Source organism: Eleutherodactylus coqui, chromosome 1 (genome assembly GCF_035609145.1).
Source record: "Eleutherodactylus coqui strain aEleCoq1 chromosome 1, aEleCoq1.hap1, whole genome shotgun sequence".
Taxonomy (NCBI): Eukaryota; Metazoa; Chordata; class Amphibia; order Anura; family Eleutherodactylidae; genus Eleutherodactylus; species Eleutherodactylus coqui.
This window is the reverse complement of record NC_089837.1, coordinates 401083031-401104318: the sequence shown is the minus strand read 5'-3', so window position 1 is coordinate 401104318 and position 21288 is coordinate 401083031. Positions and strand designations below refer to the sequence as shown.

Below are 21288 nucleotides of genomic sequence, written 5' to 3'. Positions count from 1 at the left end.
ACATAACTTGTGTGTCATCAGCAAACAGGCAATTTTCATCTACCAATGTCACCTACCTACAAACATTAAAAAAAACAGGACCCAAACAGACCCTTGTGGTCACCACTTGTAACTAGTCTCTTTCAAAATACACTCCATTTTTTGATTAGTGAATGGCACATTGGTGAATTACAGTATGGAGGAATTCATGAAGTCTGACCAGCACCAAAAATTGCTGCATGTCTCACATACTCCCTAACAGTTAACATATACAGAGTAGGGCAGAAGAAAGAAAAGGCATGTAACAGAAAATGAGCATTGCATATCTGTCTATCCTAGTACATCATGTAACACAGCTTCCACAATATGAAGACCCTATATTGAAAAATATCAGTCATTTCTGGTCTAAGTAAATAAGTTGTAAAAAGTGGTTTTCCTATACGGAGTAATTCCTATATAAAAGACACCAGAGATCCAATATGAATCCAGATGTGCAATTTTGTACAGAACCCAGACCACTCATCCACATCTGCAGGTTGACAGCTCTCATGTAATAACCAGGGCATTAACACTACCATTAATAGTAGGATTACGGCACCTTTTACATGAAGCAATAAATCGTTCGCATGAGCAAATAATGACAGTTTGACCATGCAGCCTGTTTGTACAGGCAGATAAATCATTCGCAATTTCGTTCAGTTGTTCACATTAACTGCACCCGTGAATGTCTAAATGATTGCTGTTCACTAACAATGACGTACGAAAGAGTGAATGATTATTTTAACCCTTTGCAATCCAATTTTGGGTTCAGGGTTTCCTAGGGGGTTCTCTCTTTCTGCCATTATAGAATGGCGCCATCTGCTGGCTAGAGCCAGTACTGCGGTATGTGACATGCTGGAGAGGTCCCCTGACAGAGTGGCCAGTAATCTACAGTAGGAATACTCTGCCGGACGTCTTCCGACATCGGAGCTGTACAGCCTTCAATCAGAATGTCTTTAGACATCAGACAGTGGATTGGAAAGGGTAAATGCCTGCATAAAATGGACAAGTGAGAAGCGAATGAATTCTTGTTCGTTGTGCAATAGTTTACACTGAATGATAAATCGCATGATCCAACGATTTTATTGTTTTTTTACAATAATCGTTCAGTGTTAAAGGGCCCCAAGACTGTTCGCTGTGTTTTATCTCCTGTAGACCATTGATACAGGTTACAGAAACCTTTTCAATGTAACAGTAATTGCAAAGAGATACTTTATATATGCTGAAGCTGCTGGCCCCAACAATCACTCGTAATGGTACAAAAGTGGTCACTCTAAACAACATTGCTGTTTTTCTACCATTTACTAAACCTGTGTAATTCAAAAAATAGCATTCCTTGTTTTGATACGTGATTCACATACCCTGGTAGAATATCGATCATCGAAGGAGTGCTTGATCATCAGACTCTTCAGCACACTGATGGCAATTTGCCTGATGTCTCTGAACTCTTGCAGCGCATTTCCCACCTCCCTAAGCAGGAGGCCCACCAAGAAATGGTTCTTGCAGAACTCATCTGTCAGTGTGTAGTCAAGCTGTAGATCTGTAGAAGTAAAACATGGATTAATGAAAGGCTAATAAATAAATGTATTATATGTTGCCAAGTTTCACAGTGTAAGGGGTCTCTTACACGGAACAGAATTGTCTGCAGGACTAATCGCAGATGCTATTTTGCCAATTAGTGTGGATTTTGTTGCATTTTTAACCGCGGAATTTTTTGCATTTTTTCCCCTACAGACTTTAAATTACAGAATCACATCTCCTGTATGTTAGAAATCCACAACAAGAATTTTCCAACATGTCCTTAATTCCACAGCAGAAAGCTTTTCCACCGCAGAATTTAATCTTGCGGTTTTAAGGCCCATTTAGAACCAACGATTCTCGCTCAAAAATCACTCAAAGCCGTCTTTTGAGCGGGAATTGTTGGGTCTAAATGCACGGACATCATGTACAAGTCGTTCATCGTTCAATTCTAGTTTTCTTGAATTGAGCGATGAACTCTTATCAGTGGTGCAGGCTGCTATCACAGTCAGCAGCGCTGATAAGATTCTTACAGCCCATGTCTCGCTGGAAGTTCACAATGGGACGCCGGCTGTAATCGCGGAGAACAATACAGCTGTTTGTTTATGCAGAACAGCTGTATTGTTCGTCGAGCGATAGCGACTGTGTCCTGCTCTGCCTGCATAGCTCTTAAGTAGCTACTTAGCTACTATAGACTATGCAAAGATGATCACTCAAAACGGTCACTCAAACTGTAGTTTGAGCGACTTTTGAGTGATCATCTGTTAGTGTAAATGGGATCTTAAAGTAAAGATGCGCGGATTTTAGCAGGTGCGGAATTCAAGCCCCATAGGGATAACATGATGATGCAGAAATGTCTGCATGGACAAATTCTATCCTATGTGAAAGGTCCCTAAATGTCTTTGCAACAAACCAGTCAGCAGTTTAATGATATGAGCCGAGCAAAACAGCGACATTCTCATTAGTAGTTCTGGGAACACATTCAAAATAGCATAACTTAAGAAGATTATCATCTGTTAGCTACCCTGTTAAACGGACAACAGGACTGACAATTTCATTTGGCATCTTTTTTTGTGGTTACAGAAAAAGTAAAAAATCTTAAATAATGTACCACGAAGCTGACATACTGAAGCTAGAGAGCTGCAAAAACTGCCACACACTGCAAACCCTGCACCTACCTACAGAAGGGTCTAATGATTCCATGGTTGGCGAAAGAAAAGCTAATTGATGAAAATAAACAAAATGGGAAATAAAGAAATTCTTATAAAATAAACTCTGCCTCCTCACACGATTCTCAATATATTAGTTATTACTTTAAGGTAACATACAGACATTTAATATTGATTGTAAGTTTATACACCAAGTGGGGTAGAACAGCTGAAAAGTAACTATAAAATGGGAGAGAATTGGGGAAAAGAGATATGGAGAAGGATTTGGGAAATCTTAGGCATCAAACGGATCTGTACTAGCCAATGCCAGGCAGCTGCTTCCAGATAGAGAAGATCATGGAATACATCAAAAGTCCTAGACACATCTGATAAACTATGCAGTACTTGAACCTTTACATGAACTACTAGTCAGACTGCACATGGAATAATATGTACAGATTAGGATTCAGTTTCTTAATATACGTATATAAGGATAGGAGGATAGGGCAAGAAGCCCCGCTCCTTTTTTCTTGGTAACCACAGAGCGTGGCTTTTATCATCATCTTGATTGTCACTGGATGCTGACCAAGATGATTAAATATTATCCCTAATATAGTCAGATCCTCAGATTTGCTCAGTAGTTGTTAGAGTGATATAACTACCACACGTCTACTGTTGGAAAAAATATTCCAAGGCTTTACTTTCCATCAGACAATGGGCCACAAATGGGAATGCAGATTGTAGAACACTAATGGCCAAATGGAATGATGCGTGCCATCCCACCCGGATAATGGCCAGGCACTACCTCTTCTGTATTTACTCTGGCCATTTAACGAGTATAAGAGCTACTTTGCTTTTTCCCTCTATTATTGGAGCACTGTGCAAAAGTTGACTTACGTGTATGTCTATTCATTAACATTTGGGATTTTTTATATTATATATATATATATATATTCTCTTTTTATTAAGAAATGTTTAATAAGACATATAAGTCTGAGAAGCATATCCATACAGATTGTTTAAACATACAGGAAGAAACGTACATTTAGGATTCAGACACTCAGGTGTCGCAAGAGATACAATCTGTCAGTTTGAAACGACCATGAATGTTCTCATAAATATGTTTATCCTATAAGGATGTCTTTTAAGCCCATCATAAGACAATAGTGGTGTCAATAACCATAAAAACAGTAACCTATAAACCAATAAAAGGGGGGAAAGGTGAGGGTTAGGGTAGAGAGTCATCTACGCTGGTTCTTAATAGATTCTGGCCTGAAGACTTGCTATTTGGTCATTTTTCCTCCTTAACTGTATGTGAAACCCTCAATAGATGAGGGGGATGTGTTTGAGTTAAGTGGAAGTGGGCTACCAGATTGACATTATTGCGACCTTCTGGTTATTTTTAAAATCAACCCATGCTGACCAGATGATTAGAAATTTATTTCTGGTGCCATTCTCCCAGCTTATGAGGTCCTCAAAGCGGTATATTTGGTGTATTTTGTTTTCCCATTGGGTTAGGGAAGGGGGTTCCTTATTCAACCACAGTAGTGTGATGAGTAGTTTGGCTGCGGATATTAGGGTTGTAGGCAGTCAGTCTTTTCTTGGTGTAAAGTTTTTAGATGGTTTAATACTAGTGATGAGCGAGCATACTCACTAAGGGCAATTGCTTGAGCGAGCATTGCCCTTAGCGAGTACCTGCCCACTCTGCAGAAAAGGTTCGGGTGCTGGCGGCGGGCAGGGAGCTGCGGGGGAGAGCGGGGAGGAACGGAGGGGAGATCTCTCTCTCCCTCTCTCCCCCCTGCTGACTGCCGCAACTCACCGCTCCCCCGCGCCGGTACTCGCTAAGGGCAATGCTCGCTCGAGCAATTGCCCTTAGCGAGTATGCTTGCTCATCTCTATTTAATACAGTCTTTATTTATATTGTGCCAACGTATTCTACAAATGTCACAATTTAGTGGCTACATGAACAAAACAATTCAAATACAGGTGAGGACCCTGATCACAAGAGGTTTAATCTATGAGGCGCTAGGGGGGACAAGATTTAAAAAGTGCTATGCTTCCTTCATATGTATTCTGACAAACACAAGAACAGATAATTGAATCAATGAAGAAAATACAGTTGTGTAAACAATATGTATAGCTGTCTTTACCTACATCTTCACCTGGCTAAATGTAATGTGTGAGCGCTTTGATGGAGTCTTGGGCCATATATGACGTCTTAGCAATGGGTCACACTTACTACCACTATTCTAGATATAAATTAGCTTTTGGCCAATTGTAAAGCCTTGGAGGTGCATGGCTGGTAACATACACTTCTGCACACTGGTAGTAGAAGTAGACTGACTGCTTCCACAGAGAACAGAAGGCATTTTTGTAGTATTTGTTAGATAAATCATCAGAAAAATAGCTCTAAAATGTTATAAATATACCTTGGTATCTTTGGATCCTTCCCTTCCCAAACGGCATAGGCAAGTTCAAAGGAATGTAATGCTCGTGGTTGCAGACAACTCTCAGAAATTCAAACTTGAATTCAAATAATGTCTGGAAAAAAATACAGAGGGAAATCATCAGAATTTTGTAATACTATAAGTTGTGCTCAACATTCTCATCAGGCTTCCTCTAAGAGCAAGTGTATGAAAACGTGGAATTTGAGGACACCCAAAAAAGATTCAAGGTCTTTATTTTGGGTGGTATCCCACAGGTTGCCTACCCTCACTGTACAACATGCCTGATAGCTAAGAGAGACACTTCTTACCTTTGGATCTCCTGGTGTAAAGAAACTCATGTAGTTGTTAATTTGCTTAAAAACAAAACCCCGGTCCATAAATGTGAAGCACCTCTGCAAAACATAAAAGGTATATAATCATTAAGATGAAGGCCAGGAAAACTATCTTGACTGTATGTAATAGGCCTCCTGCCAACGGGCGGAAATTCTACGGAGGGATTTCCTGCAGAATTTCCGCCCATGCCGGCTGCAATAGGATTACATTAGATAATGCAATCCTATGCAGACAGCCATGATTTGATCGCATGAAAACTCGTGTGGTAAACAAATCTCGGCATGTCCTATTTCTGTGCGAGCCACGCAGAGGCCCGCACAGAAACGTCACAGTTGACGTGTCAGCTCCGCGCACGTGTCGGTGGGGCGGCAGCCGGCACACAGCAGAGCGGAACAGACGGCAGAGCAGGTGAGCCGCGTTGGTCTCTGCAGGGGCACGGCTCGCATCCCGCTGTGGGAATTCTCGCAGCGGGATCCGACCCGGCCGTCTGCAGGAGGCCGTATTCTGTCTGAAGTGTTCACAAAATGACATTTAAAACGGTCTATAACACAATTATAACCACACACTTTGGTTAACCTTACGATTTAAGATGAAACTGCTGGAGTTCAAATAAAGCTCTATTACCTTTACGAAAAAGGCAAGGCTGTGATTAGCATTCCTGGAAGCCTCTGGATTGTCCTTGAATTTATGCGTTATATGTGGCATAAGCATGTTAACCAGGGTTTCTACTGCATGATGAAAAGACGCGGTGAATCTTTGGTTCCTTAGTAACTAGAAATACAAAAAAAAAGTATACTTAGTTATCAGTCCAGTCAGATGCACACATGTGCTGGCGAACTGTGATAAATATTTTTAAACACCTGTTCTCCAAAACAGTTTTACATAAATCTCAAGATGAGAGCTTTCCTTTTTGATGAGATTTGCCTAAATTAAACAGGTCTTCCCACCAAAGATGTTATCCCCATGATCACCACTGGGAACCCCCACAATCCTAAGAACAGAGGTCCTTGCATGAATGTAGCAGCAGTCAAGCATGTGCACTGTTGCTCTATTCATTTCAACGAGACTGCTGGAGGTAACCGAGCTCTTGAACTTTGCCTTTGCCAATAGTCCCATTGAAATGAACGGAGCAGCGATGTGCATGCTCGGCTACTGCTTCATTCATGTAGGGACTCTTCACGACCCTTGTTCTCAGGATTGATGGGGGCGTCCTAGTGATCAGATACTTCCCAATGAGCCGGTTATTCCCTAGGGATACCTTCATTTGGCAGGACAACCCCTTGAAATGTATGAATAAATTGACAACTGGGTGTTATTGTGTGTCCCTACATGATTTGACCCTGTACATTTAGTACCAATAGTGCTAAGGTGTCCGTACACATGCAGGTTTTGTTCAGTTTTTTTAATACGGTTTTTGACACCAAAATCATGTGTGGATCATCAGGGAAGAGAAAGTATAACGGATACATACTACTACTCTTGATCCACTTGTTTTGGATTCAAAAACTGCTAGAAAACCTGATCAAAACCTGGACATGTACAGGGAGCCTGAGGTTCTGGAAAAACAAACTAATGACAATGAAAATGGCAATAGCCGGATGTCAAATTATTCAGAAATTACTGCGGAAAAACAGAGGAAGAGCACCAGGCAGAGTTCTATGAAAAAGGGTTCCAGCATTGTTACAGTATTTTATAAAGAAGAGAGTACACGTATTTATGGAAACAGACATATCAGTGGATCAAACATGTTGACCTTTCCACAGCCTGCAGAAACAGTAGGAAGTAGGAGTGCAACATTTAATACATGTGAGTCACTTTAGGCTGCCTGTCCACAGGTGATGATCCGCTTGCGATAAATCGCCCATCGATCCCGCTATGATAAGCTTTCCATAGGCTAACTATTGAGAGCGCAGTCCGACGTCCGCGAGCGGAGAATCATAGCGATTCTTCGCTCGCATGACTGAAATTGTGGCATGCTGCGATTTGCCCCTATTCTCCGCAGTGAGCCTATCTATCTATTAGATAGGTCTCAGAGATGAGCCTGTCAGTGCTCCCCCCATCTTCCCCCGCGGCGGAATATCACTAGCGATATTCCGTCACGGCTGTGGACAGGCAGCCTTATGCTGTCATCAGCTTAAAGAATAGCATAGGAAATATCGGTTATCTGTGTTTTCAAATTGCCTCCAATGTTTTAATACTAAAAAAGGTTGGACTTTCACTTTCCCGCTCCGTTCAGGGGATGAAACAGCTCCGTCTTTGGACAAAACCGAACAGCGTTGGATGGACCCCACTGACTATCCGCTCAGATGCCCAGCTTCTACACGTGGCACGTTTTCTTCTAGCATTTTGAGCCGGATCTGTAACGGAGCCTCCAACTGGAGGTTCCAAGGCAGATGTGAAGCCGGCCTTCGCTTCTCTAAGTTCTGAGGTGTTTTTGCTAAAAAATTCACATCCATCTACTGATAAATACGAATTGGCCTATTTAATTTTGTGCAATCCTTGAAGTACCGAGTGCAATGCGGATGGACTGGCAACTGCTGTATACAGTCAAATCATTATCTCATATCTGCAGATGGTATCTCCAGTTAAATATTTCGGGACATTCTCATTGCATCTAGAGAAGCTTTTACAGAGAGAGTAACCCACAACAGGATGACACTCATTTATGGAAACGGAAATTTGTTTCCAGGGTAGTATTTTGTGGTAACACCAACCATCTAATTTTCACCTTAATTGTGGCACTCTGGGTTTTATATATACTTGCCACCCAGAGACCAAAGAGATTATTTTGCGGTGTGGTGAAAAGTGTTTGGCCTCAAACGTAACAAAAGGAACTGCGAAAGCGTACAGTGTGCTGCATTATATATTAGTGAGGCTTAGCTCAAAGTCAGACATTAATTAAAAAATACGCACATTGCAGAAAGAAATGAAACAGTACGGAACGGCCGCTGTGTGAAGTGAACGGAGAAGGGTGGGGGAGAGCGAGGGAAGAAATCTCCTGCAGCCACTCCGGCCCCCTGCTAGCCGCTCTGTCAGAGGCAGCGATATTCGCTCCCGTGTGACAGCACAGGAGCGAGTATATGCGGGGACGAGTGTTGGGCATCGTTTGCCTGACATTCATCCAGTGTAAATGGGCCTTAAGACCTTGTTCACAAGGCAAAAATATTACAATGCAGCTTTGCCACATAATCCATTGCAGAAACCCATGGCTAAGCCTCAGATTTCTACGGCGGATTTCCATTATATAAAAGGTCTCTGATCCACAAGTACATTTCTCACCATTTAATGACAGAATTGACGGGAAATTTTTTTTGTCGCGATGTGGATTACAAATCTGCACCATATGAATTATGTTGTGGATTCTCATCGACCTCATAACGCTGCACAATCCACACACAAAACACGACTACCACGCCACTCTCTCCTAGGCGTTCATAAAAATGCTGCATTTGTAAATAGCGGTTTTTACTAGGGCAGGGCTGCTTTGTACTGCGTTAGTGTGAGCGTTTGCCTCGGTGGTTATTGACAGTGACAACGGAGGCAGAGAAAGCCTATAACATCCCTATTTTTACTTTCTTTCCCGGTGGCATAGAACGTTGCATTCACACAGCATTCTAACGTATTTTTAACGCCGTAGAAAACACTTTCCCATTGATTTCAATGGGGGACGCTTCGCGTTTAAGAAACGCTTAAATACTGAAAACAGAACAGCGCTCGAAGATGACGCGGTAAATGCTGTGAAAAGTGCTGTGTGCGAGAGTGGCCTTACAAAGATCTTTTATATTCAACAAGGTTTTATTAAAGGGGTTGTCCCGCGCCGAAAGGGTTTTGTTTTTTTTTCAATAGGCCCCCCGTTCGGCGTGAGACAAACCCAATGCATGCGTTAAAAAAAAAAAAACGTTTAGTACTTACCCGAATCCCCGCGCTGCGGCGACTTCTTCCTTACCTTAGCAAGATGGCCGCCGGGATCTTCACCCACGATGCACCGCGGGTCTTCTCCCATGGTGCACCGTGGGCTCTGTGCGGTCCATTGCCGATTCCAGCCTCCTGATTGGCTGGAATCGGCACACGTGACGGGGCGGAGCTACGAGGACCAGCTCTCCGGCACGAGCGGCCCCATTCACCAGGGAGAAGACCGGACTGCGCAAGCGCGTCTAATCGGGCGATTAGACGCTGAAATTAGACGGCACCATGGAGACGAGGACGCTAGCAACGGAGCAGGTAAGTGTATAACTTCTGTATGGCTCATATTTAATGCACGATGTACATTACAAAGTGCATTAATATGGCCATACAGAAGTGTATAACCCCACTTGCTTTCGCGGGACAACCCCTTTAAGGCTGATTTAGGCTGCCTGTCCACAGACGTTGCTATATCCCGCGGCAGAGAGCCGCCACCGGGGAGCAGGAGCCAGCTGACGGATCTCCGCGGTGAGCCTATCTGATAGATAGGCTCACCATAGAGAATCGTGGCAAATCACAGCATACTGCGATTTGCCGGCTGCGAGCGGAGAATCGCTATGATTCTCCTCTCGTGGACAGTGGGGTTGCACTTTCCATAGTAACGCTATAGAAAGCCTTCACTGCGTCCCCCGCAGTGAAAATTTGCCCGTGGACAGAAACCCTTAGACAGAACGATTACCGCTCGCAATTTGCTCAAAAGCCATGGTTTAAGCAATAATCATCGTGTCTATCTTGCACTTGTCATGCAGTTTCCGTTAAAGATTCGCTCATCGTTGTCTTTCAGTCCGCTTAAAATCCGTCGTTCAGCCGTTTGCTTCTCGTTTGGTCAAAATGACATCGTTCAGCCGCTCAGTGATTTTAGGGGAGTTTTCAATGCAAGCACTACACAATGATAATACAACGACGGAAAACCCTGACATTCTCCAATGATTTTCGTTAGGTTAAAAATGTCCGTCTTTAAAAACAAAACCATCGCTCACTTTTTTCGCTATAACGAATTTCGAGCGATAATCGTTGTGTCTAAATGGGGCTTCAGTGGACAGCTATTTGCATATTGAAAGAAGATATGAACAAAGGCATGTGGAGGAGTGGGAAGAGTCAACAAAGAGGTGTAGGAGGGGGGATAAGTGCCCATGGCGGAGAGGAGACCTAGTATTTGATTCCACAGAACAGCAGATAGTTGCTATATACCGATCTACAATGTTACATAGATCTTTTAGGCCCTGCTCATAATGTATGCAATTCATACTGAAAAATCTGTAGCTAGATCATCTCCAAGGATCTCGGAGGCCTTCCTGAGCTACTATAATTAGCTTAGAGTGCCTAATTAGAATTTAAATGATTAGAACATGCAAAGTAGAAACTGGACCAAACTAGAGTCACTCATATTATATTTATATATATTATTCGTTGAGTATAGGCCTTGTACACAATCGACATACAAAACACACCACTGCAGAGAAAAAATATGCATCTAAAAAGAAATACATACCTTTACTTTCAAATTCTCAACTAGATGCTGAGCCATTGACTTTATCAAGACTTCAAAGAAAAACCAAGAATACTGTAAATAAGTAAGAAAGAGAAAGAGACAAATGTTAAAAAAAAAGAAAAATTACATATGAACACAGCAGTGAAAACAACAAAATAAAGTTAATGTACTTTGTGAACAAAGTTTTTGCTATTCTATTGAAAATATCCAACTGCCCTCCAGGAATGTCTTATATACACATGACATGTATGTCTTGTCATACAGTACCTTGAGAAGCTTGTTACACGTTAAAAAGTCTGCAGAAGGCTTGAGGATTGCCGTCATGGATTTGGCCAACTCTTCGTGCACAGTCTTGTATTCTGAGGTGACATATGGTTCTGCCTTGTAGACGTACTGGTATACGAAGATTGGATTATATCAGAGACTGTTTATACAATAAATCAGCATATTCACCATAAGGTAGAACACCAGGTTTCAGCAGAAGCAGATGGTACCCTGTCACCTGTCTCTCTGCTTGCGCCTCTACAGAGTACGGCCTAGGCTATACAGAGAACTTATGTAACACCACTGATTTCCATGAGCAAGTGACAGCTGCAGTCCACAAGACTGCCTACAACTCCGTGCATTACTCTGGACCGCAACGCAATTGTTAAAATAAATCAGTTGGGCTGCAAAAATACTCTGTGTAGCCGAAGGAGAAAACTATTAGGATCGAGTATCTCTACAGACTAAAATCTTCAGTATATTGTACACACTAAGATGGGTAGGGATTCTATAACTGTACCTATGCAGTCAAGTCTATTGCTATATAGCACCAACATATTCTGCAGCACTTTACAATTCCGAGGTACATGTGTACATAAAGAAAAACTGAAATTTACATTCACTTCGTTCTGACACATCTTAAGGTCATTTAAATGAGTTGTGCTACCAAAATAAGTTTTTCCCTATCCACAGGATCAGTGGGAGTTCGAACACTGGGCCCTTCACCAACCCTGAGAACAGGGGTCTTGAAAGGTCTCCGAATGAATGCAGCAGTGGTCATGCATGTGCACTACTGTTCTATTTAAATCACTGGGACAGCTGGAGATAGCCGAGGTCTTGTATAGTGGGGGTTCCAGCAATTGGACCACGGGCGTAACTATAGGGGGTGCAGGGGATGCGGTTGCACCCGGGCCCAGGAGCCTTAGGGGGCCCATAAGGCCTCTCTTCTCCATATAGGGAGCCTAGTACTATGAATAAAGCATTATAGTTGGGGGCCCTGTTACAGGTTTTGCATTGGGGACAAGAAGCTTCAAGTTATGCCTCTGTACAGCATGGTTTAGGTATGGGTACGGGTACAGATAGAGGGGGGGCTCCAGCTCACGTTTTGCATCAGGGCCCCTGAGCCTTTAGTTACGCCCCTGAATTGGACCCTCATTGATCGCACACTTATCCCTTTAGATACAACTGCTTTCATGATTCAACCAACATAGAAGGGCTGCAGAGCATGGAAACAGTTCCTACGGTTAGTTAAATGGGCAGCACTTTGGTGTGGGTTTGACAGGGTTTCCCTTCATTCCAGTTATGTTTGAAGCATAGAATAATGTAGTTGACTACTCTATTCTCCACTCTAAATAACAGAAACAAATGGAAATCCTGTCAGATAGACACTAAAGTGGTGTCCGTTTCACTAATAACCGTTTCGGTTCGCAGATTATGTTACAACGCTGCTTTCAACACCTGCAACCTATACTCCAGGTAGAATCCCAAAGTGTAATGAAAAACGCTGTGAAAATGCTCCCTCCTGCCTGCCAACACCTTTAGGACCACTGAGCCACCAGCATGCGGTCATACAGCCGGGTTTAATGTTCTAAAGATGCCCCTGTGATAAGTGGCTGTAACAGAATTATCTACAAAAGAGGGTTATAAGTTACTGGTCAAACCTCCAGGGCTCTCCTCCACCGGCAGCAGGCGCACATGGAGGACAATACACCACGCTTCACTGTGCATCAACCCGATGCAGGTGGAGAAGAGTCCTCCGGGAAGGTAGAACCGCTTTATGTAGATAATACCAAGAAGGGGAATTCATTTTTCATCATTTTATAAATGTAAACATTTTTACACTTTTATAGGTTTGTAATATATATTTATGTTACTTGTGTTTCGCTTTTCTATTATTTAAAAAACTTTTTATTGTATTTTGTTCCAATTGATTCTCTAATTTTCTCCACCCCTGATTTTTATAACTCTGTGCAATGTACTATTTGGAGGTCTCTGGAAGAGAATTGCCTTTTCTTTGACAAATTTAATGATATAGTAACCTATAAGGTTTATAAATTTGGTGCTGGTTCATTAATATGTATACAAAGTCAGCATGTGCACAGAATTGCTTCTAGAAATGACCCTCTGTTTCCGGTCAGGCGTGTGCATGTATATAGTTCAGCAGCCACTTTCTTCCAGCCAAGTGTCCTTTTAGCACACGCAGGCCTTTGCTCATGCATGCATCTGGGCAAGAACGCATGCACATTTGCACCTTCGATTTCCCAGTTATAAAAGCCTTTTATACGCAACGATTATTGCTCAAAATTTGTCCAAACGGACAAAAATGAGCGCTAATTTCACATGTAAACACAGGCATCATGCACTTTGTTTGAATTATGGATTTTAGCTCCGCATAAAATCCATCCTTCAGCCACTGAAAGACTGAGCAAATACATTCTATTTGAATGAATTTCACTCATCTTTCAAAAGCCTGCAGGATACACAGTTTACTAGCTGTGCTTTACATGTGTACTCTGCAGCCAGGAGAAGAATGGAATCTGAGGTAAATATTTAGGCCTCATGTCCACGGGCACGCATGGATTCAGAGTGCAGAATCCTGCAACAGATTCCTGCCTTCCCCGCAGACACGAGGCAAAAAATACATTTACTCCCCTGCCCGGACGTGGTGCGGGTTTCGCCAGATCGCAGCCAGATCATCTTCCCACTGCCTGGCGGATGCGCTTGGCACGCCGTCCAGCGTGCCGTGCCCTTTTCTCTTTTTAAACCTACTGCTTTCCCACAGTACATCTGCAGTTTCAGCTGCAGGCGTGCTAAGGACGGCTTCTATTAACTTCAATAGAAGCCGTCCCTGCGGGATCCACAGAAAAATATGGATCATGCTGCGTTTTTTACCGTGTGCGATCCGCACGTGGGGGAAAAAAATGACTGCCGCAGGTATTTAAATATCTGCGGACGCCCAATGATAGTCTATGGGCATATTGAACTTCGGATCATACACACAGGTGACTCACGTGGATTCCGCAACAGGGGCATAACTATAGAGGGTGCAGGGGATGCGGTTGCACCCGGGCCCAGGAGCCTTAGGGGGCCCATAAGGCCTCTCTTCTCCATATAGGGCGCCCAGTACTATGAATAAAGCATTATAGTTGGGGCCCTGCTACAGGTTTTGCATTGGGGCCCAGAAGTTTCAAGTTATGTCTCTGTGCAGCATGGTATAGATATGGGTACAGATACAGATAGAGGGGGGGCCCCAGCTCACCTTTTGCATCAGGGCTCCTGAGCCTTTACTTACGCCCGTTCCGCAATACAATTATGCCTGTGGATAGGCGACGTTATATCCCATTTAGACACAACGATTATCGCTCAAAAGTCGTCTTTTGAGCGATAATTGTTGTGTCTAAACGCGTGGCCATTGCACACTGTCCGTGCACACTTCACTCATCGTTAACTTTCAGCTAGCTGAAAGACAACGATGAGTCTTATTAGTGCCGTGCGCTGAGTTCTCAGCGGGATACCGCTGATAACATTGTTTCAGCTGGTATACCACTTGGAGAACACAGCAGGAGTATGCAGAAGACAGCGCTCAAGCTGTGTGCTGTATACCCCGCTCGGAGCACTCAGCTGTATACCAGCTGAGTGCTCCAAGAACACAACAGGAGTATGCAGAAGACCACGCTTCAGCTGTGTTCTGCTTGCCCCGCTTGGAGCACTCAGCTGTATACCAGCTGAGTGTTCCATGAACACAGCAGGAGTATGCAGAAGACAGCGCTCCAGCTGTCTTCTGTATACCTTGCTCGAAGCTTTCAGCTGGTTACCAGCTGAGCTTTCCATGAACACAGCAGAAGTATGCAGAAGATAGGGCTCCAGCTGTCTTCTGTATACCCCACTTGGAGCGCTCAGCTGGATACCAGCTAAGTGCTCCGAGAACACAGCAGTTCTCTGAGCGTGTAAATGCACACAACGATTATTGCTCAAAAGATGGCCTTTGAGCGAATCTTGAGCAATAATCGTTGTTTCTAAATGGGCCTTTACTCAGCTGGGCGAGTGTTTAAACACATGCCCAGCTCTGCAAACAACTCCTGGAGGAAAAAGATGACTAAAAGTCCTTTTAACATGCAATTGAAGATAATTAAAGTGTTAATGGCCATTAAAGCCATTAATACTTTATGCCAATACATCGCTAAATCTTTTAATCTTTCGTCAGGTTGAAAGATTATTTTTGTGTGTAAACGGGCCTTTAGAAAGGAGGCAGATTTGCCAACAGATTTTGTCTTCCAAAATTCGTAGAATTTCCTGCATTGTATCTATTGTCCTATGCTAATGGAATAAACACTGGAAGAGTACCTACTCTACAAAAGAATCCTGGATGAATATGTGATAAGAGGCTAACCTGGATTCTTGAGGAGGTTCACAGATATCCATGAACCCCTTTGGAGTGTGGGCTTTTTGTAACCTGACTTCTTCCTGACACAGGCTGATAGTCACAGGAGCATCATAACAGGGTTAAGCCCAACAAAATGATGGCATGCTGGTGGTTTAGCGACCCACAGGTGCTGGCGATTTACCTTTAATACGTACTGATAGTCAGAATTGTGTGGTACATTTCTGATTATCTATATATATTAAGGGAATTGTTGTGCATGCAATTCCCTTAAGTAAAAAAAAATGCATTTGGGTATTCTTTTAACTTGTGCAGCAAACAAGATGATCGAGATTTGAATCAAGAAAAGTAAAAAAAAAAAATGGCCTAAAATTAAAATCTTGATATCGCTCAGCCACAGTTCTTACTGTAATTTACAGCACATGGAAATTATTAAACCAATTAAAATAAGAGATCTAACAGGATGTTTGGAATAAGAATGAATTTTTCAGTCCATCGTACCTTAACATAGGACCTCAAGTAGCTCTCCAGCCCCTCTTCATGGCACTGAGAGACAACGTGGATAATGACCCTATAGATAAATACCACAATTATAGCCTTAGTTTAAAAAAATCTCAACTCCTATACATATACGCCATGTGCAAACTGTCACATTAAACTGACTTGTTTCCCATGAGAACATGCAATATATAAATGATACATTTCCCGTAGATTTACCTTGTAACATTGACAGCCACTTCCTCTTGAGTAGCCCTTGTTAGGACTCTGAACATTTGGTTGAGTATCGTGGGCAAGAAGGCAATCATGACATGTCCTTCCATTGCGTGGAGACTCTAAAAGGAAGGGAAATTGTGGTTGGTTAGTGTTAAATTGCCGTTTTAGCACTTTGCAATCAATAAGTGGGTTTTGGGTTGTAGTTTGGGCACTCGGTCTCTAAAAGGTTTGCCATTATTGCCTTGTATCAGCATTAGAGTCTACATAGCTACTACTTTACTCCACCGATTACTCCCTTATACCCATAGGGACATATGGGTTTAACATATTACCTCAGTTGGGAGCATCTATCCATACTATAAACTATGGAAATTAGATCTGATGATGTGACAGCCCCAATAGCTTTACTAGGCAAGTACCCCAAATTTGGGTTATACACTATATAGGACAACTCTTAGAGAGAATTACACTTGCATATAGATGCGATTTTCACGCAAGTGTGATAAATCACAAGAAAATCACAAGTTTACCCTTTGCCAGTGTGAATACATCTCAACTCTAATTTGGTTTCCAAGTGCAGTAGTCTGTATAGATGCCCTAAACCTAGACATGTATCATGTGACTCATCAAGTCTTACTCGGATAAGTAAGGGCACCAGGATGTAAAAGTGATATATAATTATATCCTGTTCCGGCTATGTTGGCGTTCTGTCATTCATTAGATTTACCTTTAGATATTTGACAAGCTCACTTCCTAAGGACTGTGCTCCAGAGTCTGTTTTCTGGCAATACTGAAAGAAGTTGTGCAAATGTTGATCCTAAATAGAAAAAAAAGACAAGTTATCCATCACTTTAAAGAGACCCTGTCACCTACTTTTAGCACTAATAGTAGACAAAGTAGGTGCCCGCTGAGTTCAAGGATGGACGCATTATATTTACCTTCCCGTCGTTCCCCTAGTGGGAGCACTGGAAGCCGTCACTCAGTGCATTGAGTGGCACTGCTAAGTAGTTTGCCATTATAAAATTAGAATGGGCACTGCCACTTAATGCCCTCAGCGGTGGCTGCCAGCTGTGACACTGGGGGGGTTTACTATATGTATGATTATCCGTTCAGTCCCATATGACCTTTGGTCACTCCATTGATTAATGTTCTCCACACATTTCTGTCTTTCACGGCTTCTTTCAGTTCGGCGATGTTCGTGGTGGCCTTGATTGTATCTAGCCATCTTGTTCTTTGTCGTCCTGATCTTCTCTTTCCATTGACCTTGCCAAGCATCAGTACTGTTTCCAGTGAGTTAGAGCACATCATGTGCCCAAAAAAAGAGTTTGATGATTTTGCCCTCTAGTGATATTTTCGGTGTGACTCGATCTAACACTAGTTAGTTCGTTGTTATGGCAGTCCAAGGTATCCGTAGCATTCTCCTCCAGCACCATAGTTCAAATGCATCAATTTTCTGTCTGTTTTCCTGAGCATCCAACTTTCGCAACCAAACGTCGTTATGGGAAAGACGATTGCATTGATCAGTCTGGTTTTTGTTGCAATGCTAATATCCTTGCTTTTCCAGATCCTTTCCATTCCTTGCATTGCAATCCTACCTAGTGTAATCCGTCTCTTCATCTCTGGTCCAGATTGCCCATTGCAATCGATTTTGGATCCAAGGAAGATGAAATCTTGGACTGTCTTGACTTCCTCGTTGTTAATTCTTATGTTCACTGTACCGTTGCCTACCATGGTCATGACTTTTGTTTTCTTGCTGTTGAGGTATAGTCCCATGCGTTCGCTTTCCTTTTGCACACATTGGATAAGGTATTCCAGGTCCCTTTCACTTTCCTCAAGCAGGTTGGTGTCATCTGCATATCGGAGGTTGGTGACAATTCTGCCACCGATTTTGACTCAGATTTCGATTCGGCCAAATTGCATCGCCTCAGGATTGTTTCTGCATACAGATTGAAAAGGAATGGTGATAGAATGCAGCCTTGCCGTACGCCTTTCTCGATTCCGAACCAATACGTGTTTCCATAAGCTTCCCTGACTGTTGCTTCTTGGTTGTTGCAAAGCAACCTTATAAGCTGTTCAATATGTTCTGGGACGCCCATTTGCTTTAGACACTTCCAAAACTTGTCACGTTCGACATAGTCAAATGCCTTGCTGTAGTCGATGAACCACATGTACTCGTCCTTTACACATGTTTTAGTATAGGAAAACCTAAACCTAAATACTAAACTACAATAATTATAGTACATAACTAGTATTTAATTTTGCAGATATTTTGTTACTTGTTAACATTCACACTAAAGATATTTGCATGCAGATAAGTACCTGTGCATACACAGTGGACACCAGATGAGTAGCAACCTTTAATAATGGCTTTCCTCCATCCACCCACTTAATTTCTGGTCCAAAATGCTGCTTACAAAATAAAAAGCACAAAAAATTAAAATTGTGATGTTTGACATCACATGAGTGTTTCACTGTACATGACAGTAGCATGGGAAGAAATGAAGATTCTTTATACCTTGCCCATCCCGGGTTCCTGGTAGCACAGGTATCCTGTAGGAAGGTTGGCAGACACAGGAATGTTCTGCTCATTGGTGACCACTCGACCGTCCCTCAGCAGGGGCAACCAGGCAAAACCAACTGTATGCAGAACAAACATACGTACTCACATACCTTGGAGGCAGATAACATTCCCAAAAATCACAAAAATCACTAAAATGTTAAAAGTAAAAAACAAAACTGCTATAAAACAAGTACACAGAACGAAAGAAATAGGTCTCAATGTGCATTGACCCCCTTAGTGACCAGGCAACTTTTTTAGTTTTTACATCATTATGTTCCAAGAGCCGTAACAGTCATATGAGGCCTTGTTTTGTGCAGGATGACTTGTATCTTCTAATGGTACCACTTTGGGGAACATATATAAAGGTATTGCTTAACTTTTTCTTTTCTTTTTATCTCGAGGGGATGGGACAAAAGAAAAATCCCTGAAATTCAGTCATTGTTTCTTTAGGTTTTTGTTTTTTTTAATGGTGCTCACCGTACGGTATACATTAAATGCTACTTTTATTCTGCAGCCAATATGATGATGAAAATACAAAGTTTATATAGATTTTATTCTACAATAAAAACACTTAAAAAAAAATAATTGTATTTGTATTTGCAGCACCGCATTACAAGATCCATTACATTTTTAATTTTGAGGTATTGATTTTTGAGTTGTAGTTTCTATTGGCAGCATTTTGGGGCAACTGAATTTTTGATCAGCTTTTAATACTTTTTTTTTTCAAGGAAAAAAAAAATGCAACAAGTGGCATTTCTGGTCTTTTATTGCGCTTACTGTGCAGTATAAGGGCCCAGTCACACGGGCGGATCTGGGTGCCTAAACGCCCGTCTTCCTGCAGGATAAGACCACCACACTGCAGGCGCGGAGAAAGAACACATGACCGGCTCCATTGCTGGTCATGTGTTCTTTCTGCCGGCGCTGCGGAGAGTCGTCCGCACCTGAGCCCTAAGTAAAAAAGCTAAATTTACTCTTTGGGACAATCTAAATTATGGAAATAAAAAAAATATATAAATGTATTACTGTGGCACAATAGAAGCCCTTCTTTTTAAATAAAAAAAATAAATAAAAAAAAATATATATATATTACACACACACAGTATACATATACATACACACACATACATACTATACATTATAGATAGATCAATATATAAATTTTCACATTACTGTTTTTTACGCTGTTTACTGTGTGGGATAATTGACATTATATTCTTATAGTGCAGGTCATTACGAATGTGGCGCTATGTATACTTTAAAAAAAATTGTTTTCTAAGATACAGGCGGTTTGCAGAGAAAAAGTTTTGTTTTTTTTTTAAGAAAAGAACAAAAACCTAGTTGCATTTTTTAAAACACATTTTTTGTCCCTCCAAGATTTGAGATGTGATAGCTGGTACACTACACTGTACTACTTATGCAGTGCAGTGAACTGCTTCTGCAGCAAAACCGCTTCAAAGGTTAATTTGGGCTCGCGGATTTTGCAGCGGATTTTCGTGCTGAAAAATCCGCAAACGTCTTTTTCCGCAGAGATTTTTTACTTTTTGCCGCATATTTGGTGCGGTTTTGGTTGCGTCCATAGAGGTCTATGGACAAAAAAGCGCTGCGGAAAAGACCGTAGAATGGACATGCTGCATCTTTTAAAACCGCGACGCAGTTGCATTTCCGCACTGCGGCTGTGCAGAAAAAATCCGTCCTGTGAGAACAGCTTTTTGGCAAATCTCATTTGTGCTGCATTGCACTGCAAACGCAGCGGTTTTGCCGCAGTGCGGATATGCAATGGCAATCCGCTGCAAAACTTCAGCATATCAGCCCTGTGTGAACCCAGCCTTAATGAGGCTTCCGGATTTCATGGGAATCCTTTGGCACACTGTATTCACATTGTGGGGTGCAAATGAACAAAAGGAGCTCCCTCCCCCTGTCATCTGCTTATATGTTGTGATTGCTATTGATAGTGGCATGTACAGTAAAGGGTTAAACGGTCGAGAACAGAGGTTTCTCCACTGCCTGCCTCTTCCTGGTACAGGATTTTTGTGTGGGCCTTTAATTAGGCCGCCATAAAAACACAGCAGCCTATCCTAAGGCCCCTTAGTGACTTACATAAAAACCCATATGGCTGGTCACTAAGAGCTTAAGATTGTCATATTAGTATTAAAGGTTAAAATCCAGCACTGAAGCCCCACAATGTCCAGCTAATCAGAGGCCACAGCAGTCAGGTGCCGTTCTCTTGGCATCATGGCTCTCAGCATTTCAGCGGTGATGCCAGGAAATTGGCAACGGACCGCTGCGGTTTCTGATTGGCTGCAGCAACAGGTGGTAACTATGCTAAAACAAAGACTGGGATGACCATGGAAGCTACAGTGCTGGTCCGCCGTGGCTGAAGATGGGCAAATACAGTTGATGCCATTATTTTAACTGGTCTGGATTACTTTTTAAACAATTGTCTCACACCA

The 21288-nt window shown here is 42.3% G+C and overlaps 1 protein-coding gene across 1 annotated transcript in view; it reads right to left on the bottom strand.

Annotated features, from left to right (window-relative positions):
- DOCK9 (dedicator of cytokinesis 9) overlaps positions 1–21288 on the bottom strand; it is a 165349-nt gene that overhangs the window by 58799 nt on the left and 85262 nt on the right. The window contains exons 21-31 of the mRNA XM_066588817.1: positions 18794–18915; positions 18598–18684; positions 17006–17095; positions 16282–16397; positions 16066–16135; positions 11187–11312; positions 10920–10991; positions 6089–6235; positions 5440–5523; positions 5114–5225; positions 1380–1558 (exon numbers count right to left, since the gene is read on the bottom strand). Coding sequence (XP_066444914.1) covers positions 1380–1558; positions 5114–5225; positions 5440–5523; positions 6089–6235; positions 10920–10991; positions 11187–11312; positions 16066–16135; positions 16282–16397; positions 17006–17095; positions 18598–18684; positions 18794–18915 — 1205 coding nt within the window. The remainder of the gene's footprint in view (positions 1–1379; positions 1559–5113; positions 5226–5439; positions 5524–6088; positions 6236–10919; positions 10992–11186; positions 11313–16065; positions 16136–16281; positions 16398–17005; positions 17096–18597; positions 18685–18793; positions 18916–21288) is intronic.